Below are 17,027 nucleotides of genomic sequence, written 5' to 3'. Positions count from 1 at the left end.
ATAACCTATGATTGAAAAGGCCTGACACTCTTTCTGTCGTGAGATGTTTCTCTGTCTTCAGCATTGCGCAGAGCTCAGAATTGTTGCACCTTTTTAGCTTTACTTAAGCGGCATTATTCAATATTTAATGTGAAATAGAAACGCATTATTCACAACTGCAGTCAGCTGCATTGGGATGTTCGTCAGCCAAAAGGAGGTGAGGTAGCAGGACTTTTTGATGCCATGAAAATTGAAAATTTTCAACAACTTTTTCATTTAGTTTCTTGCTGCATCTCACATTGTACACACAGCTGACATGATAATCCTTCAGCTTGTCCTAAATTGCATTTTAAAATAGAGATCAGTTAATTACAGCAATCTGAATATTTTTAATCAGTTGTAGAGGGAATTTCTAATGACACTTGTTTCTCTTGAATTTCAGATAAACTAGTGGATGTGTTCTTAATTATGCATTTGACAAAAAAGTAAATCAAGTAAAAATTACAAACAACACTACCCAAGACTGCTTTGAGTGAGATCAGATAGTCACAGCTCAGCATCTATGACTCTTCTGTGTGGAGAGTGCTAGAGGGAGCTCTAACCCCTCGATCGAGGAACAGGCTGTCAATGGTGCATCTCAGAGTTTGAGCTCTGGCGGGAAATGTTGACTTTTTTTGACATTTTAATTTTATTTTGTAGCAGGAAGTTGCATATGGTTTTTCCAGTCATGAGCCCAGATTGCTCTTCCTAGATGAGAAGATGCAAATAGTGTGTTTGTGAGTGCACTATTGTTAGATTTAATACAGCTATTGTGAGCTATCTGAAAATACAGAAAACAAGTGAGAGGTATCACTGAGATGTTTAGCAAATAGAGAGTGCTAAAGTCTAATGGTCTTTTCCTTTCACAAAGGAGAAAAAATTCTCACCATAGAAGACCTAATGGTATTTAAAAGAGAATACATTTCAAACTGTTGGAAGCAGAAGTTACTTTACTCAGCATGTAATAGGTTCTTAGATGTTTAGCCAATTATTATAGTAGAAGTTATAGAAAATGGTGGTGGTTGTTAGATAAATTTAGAAATGGGATGCATCAGTGTATGAGGATGGGAGAGATTTCTCACATCATATACTCCACACTGGTAACATTCTTGATATGACACGAAAGTAACTCTCAGAATGGGATGAAAAAAAGAAGAGAAAACTTGGGTTTTATTTGTAGAAAGGAAAATACAGGTGAATTGATGCTATTTTCATTGTTTATTAACAAACTCACTAAAAGGAATAGCAGAACCATGGCTTTGAGTGGAGGAATGTTATGTGGAAAATACAGTATGTTGAAGGACCAAGTGAAGCTAGCAGATCTGTTTTGCCACAGTTTACTGGGGGATTTATATTGTTTATATGCTACATTCAAACCTGGCCACTTTGATTGAATCTACTGTAGGGAGAAGAGTAATGGAAAGCTTCCTCCCTCCTTTAGTTTGAGGTATTTTTTTGAAAGATTATTGGCAGCTAAACACTGAGCCAAGAAGGGATCCCTAGCAGAACAGTCTGTGACTTCCACTTCTGAGTTATGCAATTTGAGTGTCAGCTGATAGGGATAAAGTCTGCTCAGCTGTGGAGCTGCATATGCCTTTCTGGAGTGCTGTTATGGTTAGACCTGGTACCTTGCTGTAGCAGAGGGTACTGGTTTCTGCCTTTCTTCTGTCATGTGCTTTCACATATCAGCAGCAATTGGCCTAACCCAACTTAATGCAATTTCTGAAGATACAGAATTCATTGTCTGCAGCTTGGATTTTTGGAGTTTGTTCCTCAGGTCATTAATCTTTTGCCAGCTACCAATGAAAGAATGGACCAACACAATCTTAAGATATAAAGTCAAAGAAAACTTCAAGGTAGGATGGACCTGTGGAGGTCTGCAGTTCAGCTGCCTGTTCAGAGGAGGATTACTTCACAACCAGTCCATTTTGCTTGGAACTTTGTCCACTCATATTTTGAATATCTTCTTTTTAATGTCCAGAGCTTTGCTTGTCTGCTGCTGTTGCCCCTCTTCCTGTTGTAACACACTTCTGGAAAGATTCTCTTTGCTCTGAACCTCCCTTTAGGTCGTGGAAGGCTGGTGGATAACCCCCAGACTTCTCTGGGTGAAACACATCCATCTTCCTTAGCAATCCCAGGGGTCCTCCATGGGAATCACCCTGGTTTGCCGGGAAGGTAACGTTTGACTGAAAGTTTAGCAGAACAGCTTATCTGGAGAAGACAATGCTCATTAGTGAGAGAGGGTTATTGCATGACCTCGTAGAGGTTATAGGAGGCTACAAGGCAAAATCTCAAGATTTTGGCTGCAAACCACTGACCAACTTTAACTTGGCACTGTACAAGAATATTTAATGGATTTGTCCTCTTACAGCTGCCTCTGTGGTAGCTGCTAACAGCAGTAGCATTGGTATCAGCCAGTGTGAGTTGCTGAGATGTCCTCTTCTAGATCTGGCTGTAGTGGTGGAAAAGAATACCATGCAGCCTTTGCCTGGCTGCTGCAAGTTACTGCCCTCCAGGATCTGTCAGCAAAACTGCAAACCTGCTCTCAGTTAAGATGAGGTGTTTTAGTGTAGACAGTTTAAATAGCAGGTCTCTGCTAACAAGCTTATTTTGACTGAAATAGGTTAGGGAGTGCTCATGTAGCCAACTCCTCCAGCAGATCCAAGGAGTACATTTGCAATGGGAGCAGAGCACATACATGAATCTTGTGCTTCTTCAGAATGCTGCTGGGTTTTTGTTTTTTACATCTCTCCAGTATGCCTGGAAATAGGTATACTCCTGTAGCTGGGAAATATTATATGATACCCATCATGTATATTCCTGACTTCCAGCTCTGAATCTCTCACATTGCCTTGGCCAAGTAGTTTGGTGTGCTTATGCCCTCTTTGTTGTTGGTAACAAAGTGCATCTCAAAGGAAAAACTCATGGAAAATACTACTGAGTAAGCCATCTTGGAGGACTTGTGTTTCCTGGTGCTGAAAGTTTTACATAGGCAGAACCAAGTGGTTGGAAAATCTCCATAGTGTTATTGAGAGCAGGTTTTTACAATGATTCTCTCTCCCGTTGTGTTGTTCACAGTGGTATCAGTCTTCTCTGTTACTTAAGCCATGTTTTGGATCACTTGAGTCCATCTACCTGCTCCTGACTGCCATTCTCTCTGTTAGGGGAGCACATGAAGTAAGGGGGAAATCAACAGTAACACCCATTAAGAGTGACTTCACTCAGGCAGTAGATCATGCTTGAGTGTTTTAAAACCAGGAGCAACTGTTCCAGAAAACTGTAAAACTGCTGCTTAGAGCATTGTTTACTTATGTCTCTCCCTGACATAAATGAGCGCTTTGCTGCTACTGGCCATTACCTGATGACTTCAGTAGACTGGTTCTCCAAGTCATAATGTAAATATTCCTTCCCTCCATTAACAGTAATAACATGTAATGGTCCCAGCAATTCAACTGTGGTTCTGGTAGCCATGCCAAGGAAGAAAGCATTTCCTTTGGTGGTTTCCCCTGGAAGAGATTTGTTGCTGGAGTACCTGCTTTGAAATCTATCCCTTTAAGAGTGATGGTGCCTGCCCTCCCCCCCCCATATGTCTAGATAGGCATTTGGTCAGGGATCATAGTTTGGGAAAGTAACATATGCCAGTGCTGTGCTGATGCAAGCAGATTTCTCATCAGTACTTGTTATTTGCAAAGACAACTTGGAGATGAGGAGGAGGAGAGGGACTCCCAATTCACATCCATTGCTGGCATCAGAGAAATTTTATTTTGGAGGTTTTTGTCAACACTTAAAATCTAGGTGGGAGACCTATATCGAAGGAAAGTTTACAGTAAGAGCTATGAGATTCCAGACAATTAAACTTTATTAGCCTGTCTGAAACATTAAGTATTAGCTTAAAAGAATAGTTTTTTAATCTCCTCCCTGTTGCTGTTTACCGTGTAGCAGTGTGGGAGGGGAGTATCTTGTCCAGCAAGGTATTATTGCTGCTCTTTGTATAGCCTATGTGCAAGTGCCCATGGCTCAGTCCTATCTCCCCAGTCCCAAGAGAGACTCCCCACATTCCTTCTCTGGTGCCTGCAGCTTTTCCTGGCCTTGAACAAAATCAGCCTTTTCCCTCTCTTCTGTATCTGAGGTAATATCCTTAGCCAGGTGCCCTCCAGGCTGACACCATATCATAGGTACTTAGATGGTACTTCTGAAAACTATTGCCCTCCCAGGATTTCAGAAAGTGCAGCAGGTTGGGCTGCTGTGTCCAGCGTAATTCCAGTGATCTTTCATCTAGATGTATCCTTTCTTACAAAGCTTTTCTGCAGTGTGATTAGGAACCAGATGTGGACAAGCAGCCTAAAGCTCCAGAGAAGCAAAATTGCTAGTTCCTAGGGTGCTGTTAATTTCAGTATGTGTGTTTTGAATTTTCTCTTGAAAATAAACAGTAGAGATGCTGTGGTTTCTTTCATGGTGCTTTCTTTTTGACTCTCAGATGTGATTGATGATCATCTACTTCTGGGTTATGTTCGTTTTTCAGAATGTTTCAGTGAGCTTTGCAGCGTGGAAAGTAATTCACTACTGAGCGAGTAAGTCCATATATGAGCTAAACCCATGGTTAACCTCACAGAGGCTGTTATGTGAGATGGAGGCAGGCAGAAATGGGTAGATTCTAAACTGAGCTTTTAAAATAAAAGTAAATGGAGTGAGTTGTTTAATGACCTAGCATTGTAGCCTTGCTGTCAACTCAAACACTGGAAAAGCAGGTTCATCCTGCAAAGGAGAAAAATGAGGAGCTGGCTGCCCTACTCATGTCTCTCAGGTGCTATGGCTCATGAGATCGTGTTTTTTATGGTGAGACAACCCCCTCACCACCTCCCAATTCTCAAAGCAAAGGAGTTCTTTTAGAGGGAGCTGCCACTGAGGAGCTGCAAAGGAACTGCTTTCCTTTTTGCTTCACCTTGACAGTCTGGGAATCAGTTCTGCAGCATTTGGTCATTGCAAGCCTAAAAAAAGAAGAAGCCAGCCATGGAAACTGAACCTGTATCCTCTTAATTATGGTGTTACTGCTTTTAGGCCATGCAAAAAACACCCTTTGAACTGCATTCTCAAATAACTATCTCTGCCTTTAGCATGGAGGGCTGGCATACCTCAGCTCGTTTCACCATTTTTGTTACATTGCTGTGGTTGCATTGTGTGGCATTGAGTGCTACTTCATCAAGGGCAGTAGCAAGCAATTCCATGGCCACACAAGTAACTTTGGGAAAGTCAGCTGGGCTGAGGTTCTCTGGCACCTTTTCAGGCATCAAACCAATTTATCCAATGGCCATGCTGGTACTTTTTAATCCCTCTGCTTTTCCCACATGCTTCTAACTTGATCCAGAATTCCTGAGCTTTTGCTGCTGGTGAAAATAGTTTCATGTTTGGATTCACAGTTGTGTGCATTTTTAATGTGGTCAATCTTGAAGAATATTCAGGATATAGAGGCAAGCATGGCTTTTGCTTCCATTGTGAAGTTCCTGTCTTTCCGCACCTTCCTTGGCCCCTGGACATACACCTCTGTGGTTCCTTTCTTTGTCATTCCATTGCTTGGGTTTTTTCCCCCAGTGTCTTTTATCTTGTGAGTAAAGTTTGAACAGTACGCAGAAAGTTAACTGCCTGGAGTCTTTTAAATATAAGTAACACGCACCCAGTAATAAGCTGTCGGTTGTTTTTTTGCTGCCTGCAAAGAAACATAAACACAGCGCTCATTTCTGGCAGGTTTTTACTGTCAGAGTTTCTCCTATTATATTTATCTTACAATTTGCCAGGGGGTGAAGTTATTAAGTTTTAGCAGCAGCCATCGATCAAGTTCACAAGTTAACACGATAAAGGCTCTGTGCCGCTCCGATCCGGGAAAATGATGATCCTCACTCGGTAATTAACTAAATGAGAAAGTTAAATCTTACTTGAGAGCTGGGAGAGATGAAAGAGAGGTGTTTGTCAGTTTCTCAGTGGAAATTAGAAGCAGTTTTCTGCAATTCCCTAAGCTGCTGCTCTGTCATATTTTACATAAGCACTGGGAAAACGTCTTGTAATTAGTGCTGTCATGGAGGATTTTTTTTGCTGAAGGATGTTGGAATAATTCATTAGATTATCAAGAAAGGCTTGTGTCCTGAAATGATTAGCACAGTGAAATTTAAACCATTAACGATAACAAGTTTAGAGCTTGCTGCAGTGCAGAGGCACCCGGGGTATGTCTGTGCCTATTTCAATCATTTCTTATAATTAAACATTATGTCCTCTTTTTTCCTCCCCTTCACTAAGACCCATCCAAAATTCCTGTTAAGGTGGCTCTGTCTAGATCAGTGACTTAGCCACAATGGACGGTGCAAGCAATTGGAGGTGAAATGCTGCAGTTGCAGAAAAGCAGTAAAGGACATTTGTCTGTGTCAGAGCCTGTAGTCCCAGTGAGTCCAGGAAGGAGGGAGGAAACCCAGTATGACCTGTTGGTACTGGACTGTGGAAGAGAAGACCTTTCCTTTTATCTAGGGAGAAACTGAAATTTGCACTGGTGGTCTAAGCTCTCTCAGTATTTTCAGAGCTTCAGTGTGAAGATGTCTTGAAGGTTCAGAAGGTGCCAAACCTTGCTGGGATCGTTTAAGCCATTCTTATTATTCTAGGAGGCAGTTTCTCTTTGACTTGAAGAGGTATCTTCTTGCATTGAGTAACACAAAACCCGAATTCATCTACCCAATGAAAGGTGCCTGAACAAAGTCCTCTGCAATGACTAGCAGATATAATTTTTTTAAAAAGTGTATAAAAGTTGTGACCACTCACATTGGTGGGTAAACATATTGCTGTACTACAGTCAGGGAAGTTGCTTGGTTTTGGTTTTTTCTGTGCTTTAGGAGGCTCCTTGGTCCCCTGTACTGAACAAAACCAAAAGTAACCTTGGTTATCATATATGGGTTACAGCTGTGGTTTACCATAGCTGGTTTGTTTTATGTGCAAAGCAGGAGATTTATCCAGTCTTTATTTATCTGTGTTGAAATATTGCACCTTCCTACAGTTGCAAGCCATTATTTAGATTAAAGTCCTTTCATATATTAGTCCTCTTCTACTTCACTGGGCATACAAATGTGCTTTGTGTTAAATGTAGCCATTTGGAGAAATGGTCTTGTAATTACGGGCTGCACTGGAGCATAGTACATGGATCCCTGCGCTAGTACCAACCTGAGGCACTCAGTCCCCTGGGTTTCCTGGCTTATGAGCTCAGCTCAGCATTGTCAGAGGACACCTCTGCCATTCCTGCAGATGAGTTGTGGTGCCCAGAGCCAGCTGGGGCACCTCTCAGCCCTCACACACGGGCCTTTGTGAAAAGGGACTTGGGAAAGCTTCATCTGTTCCAACTTAGTAGTTTGCTCTGTTATACCCAAATTTCCTCCCAGTTGATGAGCTACCAGTGCTTATTCTTCTTTGCCATTTTTGGAAGTGAAGTTTATAGAAAATGTGATTGTGAACAGTGCATTTGGATGGATATTTACCCGAGCAGTGTGGATGGCAAATGGAACAGGTTTTTCTTTATCAGGTGAGGCCTGATTATTGTATCAAGAGAGGGAGGAGACTGTAGATGATTCAATAATACAGATGCTTGATGATGTTGTTTTGTTGATGCTTTATTTTGTAATAGGCCTTTTCATTGAACTACCAGTGGATTTTCAGGAATCTTTAAATTAAAATTCTGGAACTTTTGTTCTAAACTGCAGTTTGAGTGATTTGAGAGCCCTATCAGTTTATCTGTCTCTACTCTGCAGAGCTGGTGTGTTCATGGCACGTCCTGTCCTCTTGGTCCCCTGCTGGCACAAACCATAGACCTTTGTGGGCACACTCTGGGCTTATGCTCACTGCTTTTCGTGTGAAACCAGAGCAGGCAAGGGTGCAGACCAGGTCTCAAGTGACATTATAAGAATGCAGCTGAAGTATGAACCTAAAAAATATGGTGTTCTCATGTCCACTAATTTGGACATAAACACTGTAACGTGCTTTTCTTAGCAGAACCACTTTATAAATCTGGAGTTTCCCTTCCAGAGCTGTTAAAAGTACTGGTCAATGGATTCTTTAATTTACTCATTATTCCTATCCAAGAAACCTGTGTTCAGGCAGAATGAATTGTTTTGTCCCATCTAAGCCATCTATTTGCACACACATAAGCCATGACTTGTATTTGCAGATGTTGCAGCTTCTGTTTGATACCACAAACCAATGTTTTAGATGTAATTGGGAGTTGAAAGCTGCTGGGAGAATGGTGTTCAGAAGGCAAGGAAAGGCCAGAACGTGGTGCCATCCTGTGAAAGGAGCTGCCCCTTCATTGGCTTTGCACGTGAGCTGTATGCTCCACTCAGGCTCAGCATGTTAGGCAGACTTCAGAGTCCCTCAAATTAAAAGACACTTGCATAGGTTTTTAATAAATGCTTTGTAGAGACAATCTGTTTTTGTAAGATGCACAGCAAACAAAATGAAAAATTAAATGAGATCAAACTTGTGGGTTACAATATCTCCCCACTGTCTTAACCCAGTATTTTTACTGGGATGCCTGTATTGCAGGCAGTTTAACTGCAGCAAAAATTACCAGAATCTCTTAACACAGGTGTTCAGTCAACTCCACTGGTAATCATCTTTTGCCAGGCCCTTAACTACTGTGGACTTTGCTAGAAAAACTCCAGTCTTTCACACACAAGACTTGATGCCTACAGTCCCTTTAGTGATTTCTCTTGGCCCAAGAGAGAGTTTTTCTTTCCTGCTGCCCAGTAGTGGCTCTATGACTTGTTTGCAGTAGTGCTGTCCACGTGAGGATTGAATGAAATCATAACTCGCTGTCCTTGTCTTGCATGATCTTGCTGGACACAGCCACACACAGCCACAGCCACACATTTGCAGGGAGGAGTGGGGATAAACCTGAAAACACTGAGCTGCAGAATGGAGCACTCATGATATGATCACCATGCTCTGTGTTCTGAAAGAAGCTTAAGTCAAACTGTAATCCAGAAATAGAAAAGAGCTGCTTGTTAAAAATCACAGCTCTTTACTGTCTTTTTCTACCAAAGGAAGATCCAGCTCTCTAGAAATGTTAAAAAGAGTATTTAGGTGCATTATCTCTAAGAAAATGAAATTTGTATGGTGATCAGTTAAGTAGATTTTCAGATTTTCAAATTTTGGTGTTCCAAAGTCAGGATTCCTGTTGGGATTGGGAGGTATTGAAGTTCAGGAGTTATTTATTCCCGAGAAATGAGAAACTTCTGCATTCCAAATCTACTACTGGTGACTAAATTTTGTGGTGTCTAAATAGCCTGCTGTTTTGGCACTTGCTGAAAAGAGGCTTTTTTGTTGTTTTTCCTTTTCCTGTAAAATCCATTAATCATTGCATTTCTTTTAGTTCATTAGATATCTTTGCAGAGAGATTTAAGGATTCATTTTTTCCCTTAAATTTAATAAGGGCCCCTGGCAAGGTCAGTGCTTGGAATTATCATAGAACAAAAATAAGGCATCCCTACCTCAGTTTTTTATGTGTTCTTAGATCTGTAAGTTATTTTAAATTATTTGATAATTAATGAAGAAGCTCTGTGTGTATTTTGACAATAAAAATGATGTAATGATATTAACTGTTATTATAATGCTGTCTGGTGTGAAACTGTTGCAATGAAAAAGAGAAAATCACATGTTTTCAGCAGGAAATAGAAACTATTTGACCAGCATAAGAAAAATAATTTCCCAGCAAATGGTTAATCTTACTTTGACAAAGGATACCCTTGCAATGCAAAATACAGACTTTTCTTCCAGTTAAATCATTTAGAAAGCAGAATTTATATCTTACCATGAAGTAGTAAATTGAAATGTCAATGTTTTGCTTTGTCCCTGAAACTCTTCTTTGAGCTGACTCCTTCTGACAAGATATTAACAGTGCTCAGAAAGTTGAAAATATTTTATTCTGTGAAAGAAGTATTTACCAAATGTCAGGGTTTATTTTAGCTGGCTTTGCTCTCGAGGTGTAATTCAATTTTTTTCATCCCTTTCATGCATTCCCTATGAATTTTAGCAGCAATCCATTCTTCAGAAGAAAAAAAAAAAACAGAGTACAAATGCAATTTGCTGTAGGTGCATTGAAGTAACTGGTATATGTACATTAGAAATCCAAATGCATTTTACTATCTACATGTTAAATAAAGTTGTGTTTATGTTAAAGTGTTGCTGAAGGTGTCCCATGTGACCAGAGTCCTTTGTGTGCAGCTCTGGCACGAGGCAGCGCATTGTCCTGCAGGCTGCGCTCGGGCTGATGGCACCAGCCAGGACCTGTGGTCTCACAGCTTTCATGTGTCAGAGTTCTTTTTGCCTTCTGTTGTCTGCCCCCTAGAAGAAATTGTACAACTGCTTGTGTTTCTTCTCATATGTGTTATTTGGGTTGTTCCTCTCCTTCCTGTTTACAGACAAAACTTGCCAATGGCACTTCCAGTATGATTGTGCCCAAGCAAAGAAAACTGTCTGCAAGCTATGAGAAGGAGAAGGAGCTCTGCGTCAAGTACTTTGAGCAATGGTCCGAGTCTGACCAGGTGGAGTTTGTGGAGCACCTCATCTCCCAGATGTGTCACTACCAGCACGGACACATAAACTCATACCTCAAACCCATGTTACAGCGGGACTTCATCACTGCACTGCCAGGTACTTCTGCAGGCAGAGGGGGCTTGCTCCTTGTCTTTCAAAAAACTGTTCTGTTCCACCCTACCCTGCTGGAGAGGTCTCTTGTAGAGTCAGTTTGCAAAACAGATAATAGCTTTTGAATAAAAAGCCCTATACCAGTATGAAATGTCATAATATTTTAATTTGTGTTCCTACTGTATGTCAAGGCATGATCTAACACCATCATGGTTTGTCTTGGAGTAACTGATAGCTAATCTCTGTATTGCATGGGTAGTTATCCCAAGCCACAGGGCAGGTAGTTGTGCTCTTAATGCCCACAATGATGCATGAATAACAAAGTTTTTTAAATTAAAACTACTACTCTTTCTGGTTGCTCAGCTGAGGTTTTCCCTTTTCTTATTTAGATATTTGTCTCTCTTTCCTACTGAAATAACTTCCTGAAGCCATTGCTTTGATTATGTGTTTATTGCTAATAGAAAATGGAGGGCATAAGAGCAAAAGATGGAAGTGTTCTGGTTTTTGCACCTTTGTAGTGCTTTCCATTGAAAACATTATGCCAGCTATTCTCAGATGTGGCATTGGGCAGATCTCACAGAATGCACACATAAAGTAGTGTACATGCAGTTTTATATCCCCCCTGTCTTATAGATTGGAAAACTGAGGTGGTGAGAGATCGGATATATACAGCAATAGAGTTTCAGAACCAAACATAAATTCCTGACTCTTTAGGTCATATTTTTTCAGACCATTAGGTCATACCTCTGTAGATAGATAAATAGTTAGATACTTAATAGATTAGCATTCCCACACCTTCGGTCCTTAGTTTGAGAGGGACCTGAGCAAGAAGTGGTACAGGTGTTGTCTCTAAACAGCCAGTTGAAGAGAGGTCTTTCTTGCTAAAAGCCTATTCTGTGGATACCTTTATAGAAGTGCTGAACTTTTGGCAATTTGATCAATCTAGTCACTTGATCATTCTTCAGAAGGGAGTTCTCAACATGAAATATAAATTCTAGCCTTAAAAGATGGAAAAAAAGCATGTTTAACTGTGAATTGTATAAAGCATAAAGGCACTGCAGAAGTTTTGCTAGGAAGTTAAATAGGTAGACTCATTGGATTTTAAGCTCATTGTGCCCAGTAATCAAATGGCTGTTGCAGCATTAAAAAAAAATCTTAGTTATGCTAAGTACCTGCTTTATGTTAGTTTTTAGTAGTCCAATGGCAATAATCTTCTTGTACTTAGAGCAGCATTATAACTTGTGGAGCTGCTCTGTTTCAGAAAAATAGGAAGTGTTTGGAAACTGCATTGGTTTCCCCACTATTAAAGTGGAAATATACATGTCGGTGCTTACACAATTTTTCCAGGTCTTTCTCCATGGGACCCCGTGAAAGCACCCCATGAAATCAACACATCTCACTGCTCCTGGTTAATTTCTTCCTACAGGGCTTTTTCTGAGAATTTTGGGCAGGTGCTATAAATTCTTATAGAGACATTCCAAATTTCTTAGCCATACCATATTCGTTACTGGTCTATTCCCAGTTGCCCAGGAAGCAGCTGATTTTAGTCTATCAGAATGCAGAATAAACAGGAATCAAGCAGATAATATGTGAGTGTTTTAATAGTTGGGGGAAATGTGTATGCAAATAATGTATGTGCATCAATTTGCATATTTACAAAGTGCAAGTGTCCTAGTGAATATCACTCTGAGGGAGAAAATTAAAGGCAAGGAATTGCACTGGTGCAGACTCTGTGCAGGATGTCCTGAGTATAAGCAGGTTCCAGTGAAGGGAATGGGAGGGAAGAAAGTAAGAAACTGCCTAGGAAAAGGTGATGAACACAAAATTCTAAATTAAGTCATATAAGGAAAAAAAACCCCGTAAACTCTGAAAGTATTTTTTCACTTTCTGAAATTCTCAAGTGTTCAGTATTCTGGTTTCATTTTTACTACTTCATTCTCTCTCCTGCTCTCCCCCTTGAGTGAATAAAACAATAAAGCTACTTCAAAATCATGAGGCGTCTTATCTCTGTCCTCCTAGCACAGTCCCAAGGAATGACCAGAATTAAAGGTAATTTCAGATCATGGGCATGTGTTACTAATAGAGTAAAGTTGGCTCAGATTATTTTCCCAGTGCTTTGAACAGAATTAAGGTTGTTTGAAAAATACAGCTTAGCTGTGTACTTAACAAAGTTTGTTCAGTTTCTGAAAAAATAAGGCTTCTGCTTAGCATTTTCAAGCTATTTAACATTTTTTATGAGGAAAGTAATTTTGATAAGGATTTCATGTGTGAAATAGCTGAAACATTCTTGTTGGTTCAGAGGGTTGAAGGGCTAATCGTGTTTCACATCCATTTAGCAAAATCTTCTGTGAGCAGAGTTTTCCCTTTTTAAGGAAGCGATGCTTTGTTAGATACATGCCTCAGTGAGTTGTGCTGGTCCTAAGAAACAAAATAATAAAACTGAGTTTGCAACCAGGCCAGAATAGCTCTGCCCATCCACTTATCATAAATGTGAGGAGGTGAGGCCAAACCATTAGTATTCTTTAGCTGCAAAGGGTCTGGTATCAATGGCAAAGGATGACTTAAGGATGTGGCAGTAGTTACAGCACCTTATTGCAGCCAAGATGTAAATTGCAACTCCTGATGAAATAGAAAGGGCACATGGGTGAAGATTACTGTGCCCATGTGTTGCAGTGTAACCCTGCTTCCTAAAACCACCAGTTGTTCCCTATATATAAAATTAATTCATCTGGTGATGCTGCTGACTTAAAGCCACCTGTAAGGATTCTGTGGAGTTTCCTGGTGGGTTTGTAAACGTCTGTGAGCCTGCTGGAAGCAGCACAGACTGGGAAATCTGCCATTTCCACACAAAGCTTCAGGAATGGGGCAACAGGATGTCCATGTCTACCTCTGCCAGTTGTGGAATTCCTGCAAATTCCTGTTGACATTCACTAAACCATTATCTTCCTCTTTCCACAATTTGCTGTGAAGTCAATCTAAATTTATAAACGCTTTTGTTTTTTAATAGTGGTTGTACATGTCTCTTCAGATTAAATACATAATAAAGGCTGATGATGCTTTTATTTTGCAGGTTGACTTCTAATTTTGCATCTCTAAAGATAAGAAATGTCATACCTCTTTCTCCACTCTCTGGCTGTGCCTGGAATCATTCACATGCTTTTTCTACATAAAGATTGAAGCATAAAATGCTGAGCACAATATCTGACCCAAAGTGTATTCTAAGTTTAGTATATTTGAAAGCAGCAGGAGGAGCATGCTGAATTGTCTAATTTTCATGCAGTGGGAGATACTTTTGAGATCTTTTCATTAAGGGAAAAAAGGTTGGGCCATTTTTGTGTCATGAACTCTAACCAAAGTCAGCTGGTTGCACCCAGTTTGCAGAAGTCCAGACATGTGATTGTAAAAATGTACTTACTGCTTTTTCTTACTATCTCACAAGCAGGGCCTGATCTTTGAGGCTGTTGTTTTAAAAGCAAGAAAACATGTATTTAACTTTGTCCCAAATGTGAACCAGAGGGAAGATGCATGTAATACCAATCTGCAATGCTTCATTTTTGCTTGGATTGAACATCATGCCTGAGGGATGATGTGGTCTAAACTTTCACAAAGCGTATGAAATTTAACCTGTGAAGTGAGATAATCTCTTGGTGGTGTGTCTCACTTGTGAACCAAACAGCCTTCAAGAGAAGCTGTATTTACACAACTTCTCATTTAAAAGGCATCTTGTTTTCCTGAAGTTTTGATTGTGATTAAATTTGAGTTGGTAAGGGCACATTTTGACTGACTACATCCATCCAGTTAAGAAATACAGCATAACCTTCCCTACATAGACATTTCGTTGAGCTGCTTGGTGCTAACCAGGCAATTGCTTTACATTTCATTCCAGTCATACTGAAGTAAAGCTAGTCCTGGTATTCACACTGGGAAATATTTGCAAATGATGTTATTTTGGTGTGTATTTTTCCTTCACCTCCTAAAATAAATGAAACTAGCAAACCTGCTTCACTTTCTCCATACACAGCCTCTCCTTCCCTCTTGACGTCCCTGTGCATCTGCATATCCTTCCCTCCCCCCTGTCTAAAGGTACCACTACCCTTCAGGGCACACATTGGGAATATATATTTTTTTCTTCATTACATTTAAAAGCTACTGCTTTAGCAAAAACAGCTTTTGAGCCGTTGCAACATGAGAACAGCTGTAGCAGTGAGATGAGAAATGGTCCTAATATAGAGAGATTTTGGGGGCTGCGTTGCTGAGTTGGAAATGCCATCCATAGAATATCCCCCTAGTGCTAAAACCCATCGAAGTAGATTGGAATGACTTCTTGGATTCTTTATTATTTTTAATGACTTGTTGTTCTATATCCAAAGGAAGTTGGATAACACTGCTCACTCCTGATCTTAGCCTCAAATGCTCTTCTGTGCATTTTGTCCAGCTCCGCATGCAGAAGAGGAGATGGAAGGAGAGTGTATCTTTGTACTAGCAGGGGGAGTCGTCTGTCCAACAAATAATGTTTTCCTCTTGTTGTTGTTCTCCTCCAGCTCGGGGATTGGATCACATTGCTGAGAACATCCTGTCATACCTGGATGCCAGATCTTTGTGTGCTGCTGAGCTGGTGTGCAAGGAGTGGTACCGGGTGACGTCGGATGGGATGCTGTGGAAGAAGCTCATTGAGAGAATGGTCAGGACAGACTCCCTGTGGAGGGGTTTGTCAGAGAGGAGAGGATGGTAAGGAAACTGAATTTTCACCTCTTTTGCCCCCATTCAGGACAGCAGGGATTGTGTGTTTCAAACCATATTTGAAGAGGGTTATTCAGCACTGAAACATCATGTTAGTTCCAAACCTGACAGTTGCTTACATCAAAAATCAGGCATTGGGGAGTTAGGTGCCACATTTAGCTGTGTGGCAACGTGGGGGATTTTTCCCTCAACTTCCTTCTGATCATGCTCTTAGCCCACTGTGACAAGTGAGATATACAGACTGAGATTTTTACACCCAGCTGTCTTTCAGTTCAAATTAAGAAGCTGTGTGTGCCTCGAGGGAACCCTAAACCGGTCAGCAGTTCAGAGCAGAAGAGCTTTTTCAGGAGTGGCAGTGAGGGAGCATGTGCTATGAATTAGTTCTTTCCTGATAGGTCTGTTTGTTTTCCTCAGCAGATTTTCACTATTAGATATCTGTTTAATTTTCAAACTGGAAGCTGAGGGTAGGTACCATGGAGAATAGGGGACTTTAGAAATGCAGATAGATTAGTTAATAATCATCTGGAATAGCCTTACTACAATGTAGGTCTCATTCAAGTTTGAAGCTGCTCTGCTAACATTTCATTAGAACTTTCTCTCTCAGGGGTACACCCTTTAATACATAATTTTCTTTTCCAAGGGTGTCCCTAGGATGTTGGCAGAAGGGAAACTGGGTATGAATATTTCATAAACAAGATAAAAGTGACAGCTCAGGCATTTTGGTTGCTATTAAAAAGATACAGAGTTGCAAACAAAGACTCCTGGTTTATGGTTAATTTTGTTATACTGTTTGTCTCAGGAAGTAAAGGCAAGTAAATCAGGATTATGAGACATTCTTTACAAATAAATACTACTTTGATCTGTTTCCAATAGTGCAGTGTTTCAAAGAGTATAAAATAAACACAAGCATGACAGTGGTAACTTTTGCATTTCTTTTAGTGACTTATTCTCTTGAGGACTTCAATTTTTTCTCCCTACTGTTGAAGTCACAGTAGGTCCTAAGAGGAGCTTGAGAGGTCATTTAGCCCTTTTTGTTTCCCATAGGAAGAGACAGATTTTTCTTAAGTCATCCCAAATCTTTGTCTTAACTTGTTCTTAAAATCCTCTACTTATAATAAAGCCTCTATTCTGGCCTTATCATCAAGCAGTGCAAGATAGCCCGGGAGCCCAGTCCTCAGGGAGACAGGGTGCCCCAAAGCTCGGCTAGCTCGAGGCCGATCGCCGCGGGCTGACCCCCTTAGCAAGCTTGGTGATTGCCAGCTCTTTAGTGATTGCAAGCTCTCTTAGGATCTCAGCTCTTGCTTGCTAAGGTAGGGTGCTCTTGGCTTGAAGCTGCAGCAGACAGCGAGAGAGGAGAAGGAGAGGTCCTGGCGTTCCATAGCAATGTTTATTGGGGGAGTCTGTGAAGGGTCCCAGCGACAGCTCTTCTTCTGTCGAATGGGCTAAAGCAGGCCCCTTTTATAGGGTTAAGGGGAACCCAAACTTGACCAATAGTAAGGGTTAAGTAACATAGCCTATAGGGTTACAGAGATAAGCTTTGGGGTGGGGGTCAGGAGAACTTATGTTGCTGTCTCAGTAGTTCCTATTGTTCAGTTCTC

General features: G+C 40.7%; 1 protein-coding gene across 11 annotated transcripts in view; it reads left to right on the top strand.

The window, feature by feature from the left end:
• Positions 1 to 17,027, top strand: part of BTRC (beta-transducin repeat containing E3 ubiquitin protein ligase) — a 120,820-nt gene that overhangs the window by 81,014 nt on the left and 22,779 nt on the right. For all 11 annotated transcript variants that reach the window (XM_071446454.1, XM_071446449.1, XM_071446458.1 and 8 more), the window contains 2 exons: positions 10,464 to 10,695; positions 15,231 to 15,417. In XM_071446454.1, the coding sequence (XP_071302555.1) occupies positions 10,464 to 10,695; positions 15,231 to 15,417 (419 nt within the window). The remainder of the gene's footprint in view (positions 1 to 10,463; positions 10,696 to 15,230; positions 15,418 to 17,027) is intronic.

This window comes from Agelaius tricolor, unplaced genomic scaffold, assembly GCF_023055355.1.
Source record: "Agelaius tricolor isolate 1412-34295 unplaced genomic scaffold, bAgeTri1.0.p SCAF_22, whole genome shotgun sequence".
Classification (NCBI taxonomy): Eukaryota; Metazoa; Chordata; class Aves; order Passeriformes; family Icteridae; genus Agelaius; species Agelaius tricolor.
The sequence above is the reverse complement of the archived record's forward strand: the minus strand, read 5'-3'. Positions and strand labels throughout refer to the sequence as shown.